At 36.3% G+C, this 2,140-nt stretch overlaps 1 protein-coding gene across 1 annotated transcript; it reads left to right on the top strand.

Annotated features, from left to right (window-relative positions):
• The first annotated feature begins 424 nt into the window (after positions 1 to 424).
• On the top strand, positions 425 to 961 carry LOC129950736 (uncharacterized). The gene has a single exon (XM_056062658.1). The coding sequence runs from the start codon at positions 425 to 427 to the stop codon at positions 959 to 961; it is 537 nt and encodes a 178-aa protein (XP_055918633.1).
• Positions 962 to 2,140: the final 1,179 nt, after the last annotated feature.

Below are 2,140 nucleotides of genomic sequence, written 5' to 3'. Positions count from 1 at the left end.
TCTCAAACTAATCTCGTCTAATGTTAACTCCTTAACGAAAGATAAAGAAATTGAAATAGACCTCCTTTTGAAAGAGTTCTATCCAACTGCAGTCATCCTTCAGGAAACTTGTCTTAAAAAAACAGCAAACAGATGTCGTTTTTGTTGTTCTAAAAGAATGAATACTTTACACTTGTTTATAATCTTAGCTTTAAACACTGAGTGAATAATCACTTCTTCTTTGTAATTTATTTTTATTATAAAAATAAATATATACCTTACTTTGTTTTCTGATTATCAAAGAATAAACATAGTTTTTTATTTCTTCCCGAATTTTCTCGGTTTATTGTTTTTAACTCGTTTTTCATCAGGTTATGGGCCCAGGTCCCGCAAGATATTTGTTTTGTTTTTAAATTTAAATTTTAATTCGAAATAAAAACTGATCATGGCTTCAAATGCTGTGTCCGTAGAAAAACTGAAGGGACGAGAAAATTTTGATGTTTGGAAGATTGCGGCCAAATCATATTTGGTAATCAGAGGATTATGGGATTGCTTTGAGAATGAACTGGACGCTGCAGCTACGCCTGTTCAAATAGCAACTGATCTGAAAGCGAAGTCTGAGCTTATTTTGTTGCTTGAAACCCAAAACTATTCGTACATAGCGGATGCTTTATCAGCTAAAAGTGCATGGGATAGCCTCACAAATGCGTTTGAAGATACTGGTCTTAGTAGGAAGGTGGATTTGCTGAAACAACTTGTTGAATTGAAGTTGAACGAGTGTGATTCCATGGAAGACTACGTGAACAAGATGGTTATGACGTCATTAAAGGTGAAAAAGGCTGGACTAAAAATTGATGACGAAGTTGTTGCGTCGTTGATGTTGGCAGGGTTGCCTGCAGATTATAAACCCTTGGTTATGGCTGTTGAAAACTCTACAAAAATACTAACTTGTGATGCTGTCAAGACTCTATTATTGCAATAAGTTAAATACAATCCGAAATCAACTGACAGCGCCATGTTTGTGAAACCAAAGTATAAGCAACAAAAACATAAGCCACAACAGAAATTCAGATGCCACACCTGTGGAGAAATTGGTCATTTCGCAAGACAGTGTCCAAATAAGAAAAGAGTAAGAAATAAATCGAATGAAATTGCCATGTTTTCATCTTTTTTAGCCAAGAATGAAGTCTCAGAACGAGCATGGTTTGTAGATTCTGGAGCATCAGCACATATGACGATGTGCAAGTCATTAATGAAGAATCTTAGGTCACCAACCCACAAAGAAATTATTGTTGCCAATAATGCAAAGCTGGCGGTAGAAGGTATAGGGGATGTTAATTTGACTCTTGTAGATGGTAAGAAGAAAACGAATGCTACCGTTTACGATGTACAATATGTTCCAAATTTATGCGCAAATTTGATTTCTGTGAGCCAATTAGTCAAAAATGGCAAAACAGTACGTTTTGAAAAAAATTGTTGCAAGATTTTAAATGAACATAAAGAGGTTGTAGCATCGGCATCTCTAGTTAACAATATGTATCGTTTAAATTGCATTATACCCAAACCATCACCGCTGAACAATTCTGTTGCGTTGCTTGCACAGAATGAAACGAATCTATGGCACCGTCGAATGGCGCACATTTGTGAAGACAATTTGATGAAATTGAAGAATGCAGTCACTGGTGTATCAATCGGCGGAAAGATGGATGAAAAATGTGTAATATGCATCAAGGGGAAGCACACAAGAGAACCTTTCAAGTCAACTGGTATCCGTGCGAAAGAAGTTTTGGAGTTGATTCACTCTGATGTCTGTGGACCAATGTCAGTAAAATCATGTTCAGGATGTAGATTTTTCGTAACATTTGTGGACGATTATAGTCGAAAGCTATATCTTTATCCATTGAAGCAGAAGTCCGAAGTTTTCGAGACGTTTCTAACGTTCAAGGCTCTCGTTGAAAATCAAAGTGGAAAGAAAATTAAAGTTTTGCGTACTGACAACGGTATGGAATATTGTAATTCAAAGTTTCAAAAATATCTATCTGGATGTGGCATTCAACACCAAAAATCAGCCCCTTACACCCCTCAACAGAACGGAGTTGCGGAAAGGATCAATCGAAGCATTATTGAACGAATAAGATGCATGTTGTTTGATGCTAATCTT

This window comes from Eupeodes corollae, chromosome 3 (assembly GCF_945859685.1).
Source record: "Eupeodes corollae chromosome 3, idEupCoro1.1, whole genome shotgun sequence".
NCBI lineage: Eukaryota > Metazoa > Arthropoda > Insecta > Diptera > Syrphidae > Eupeodes > Eupeodes corollae.
Note: the sequence above shows the minus strand (reverse complement) of the source record. Positions and strands in the feature narration are given on the sequence as shown.

Bases quoted from the DNA above. Each gene is read 5' to 3' on its own strand.
- LOC129950736 (XM_056062658.1), top strand. From the start codon at position 425: ATGGCTTCAAATGCTGTGTCCGTAGAAAAACTGAAGGGACGAGAAAAT.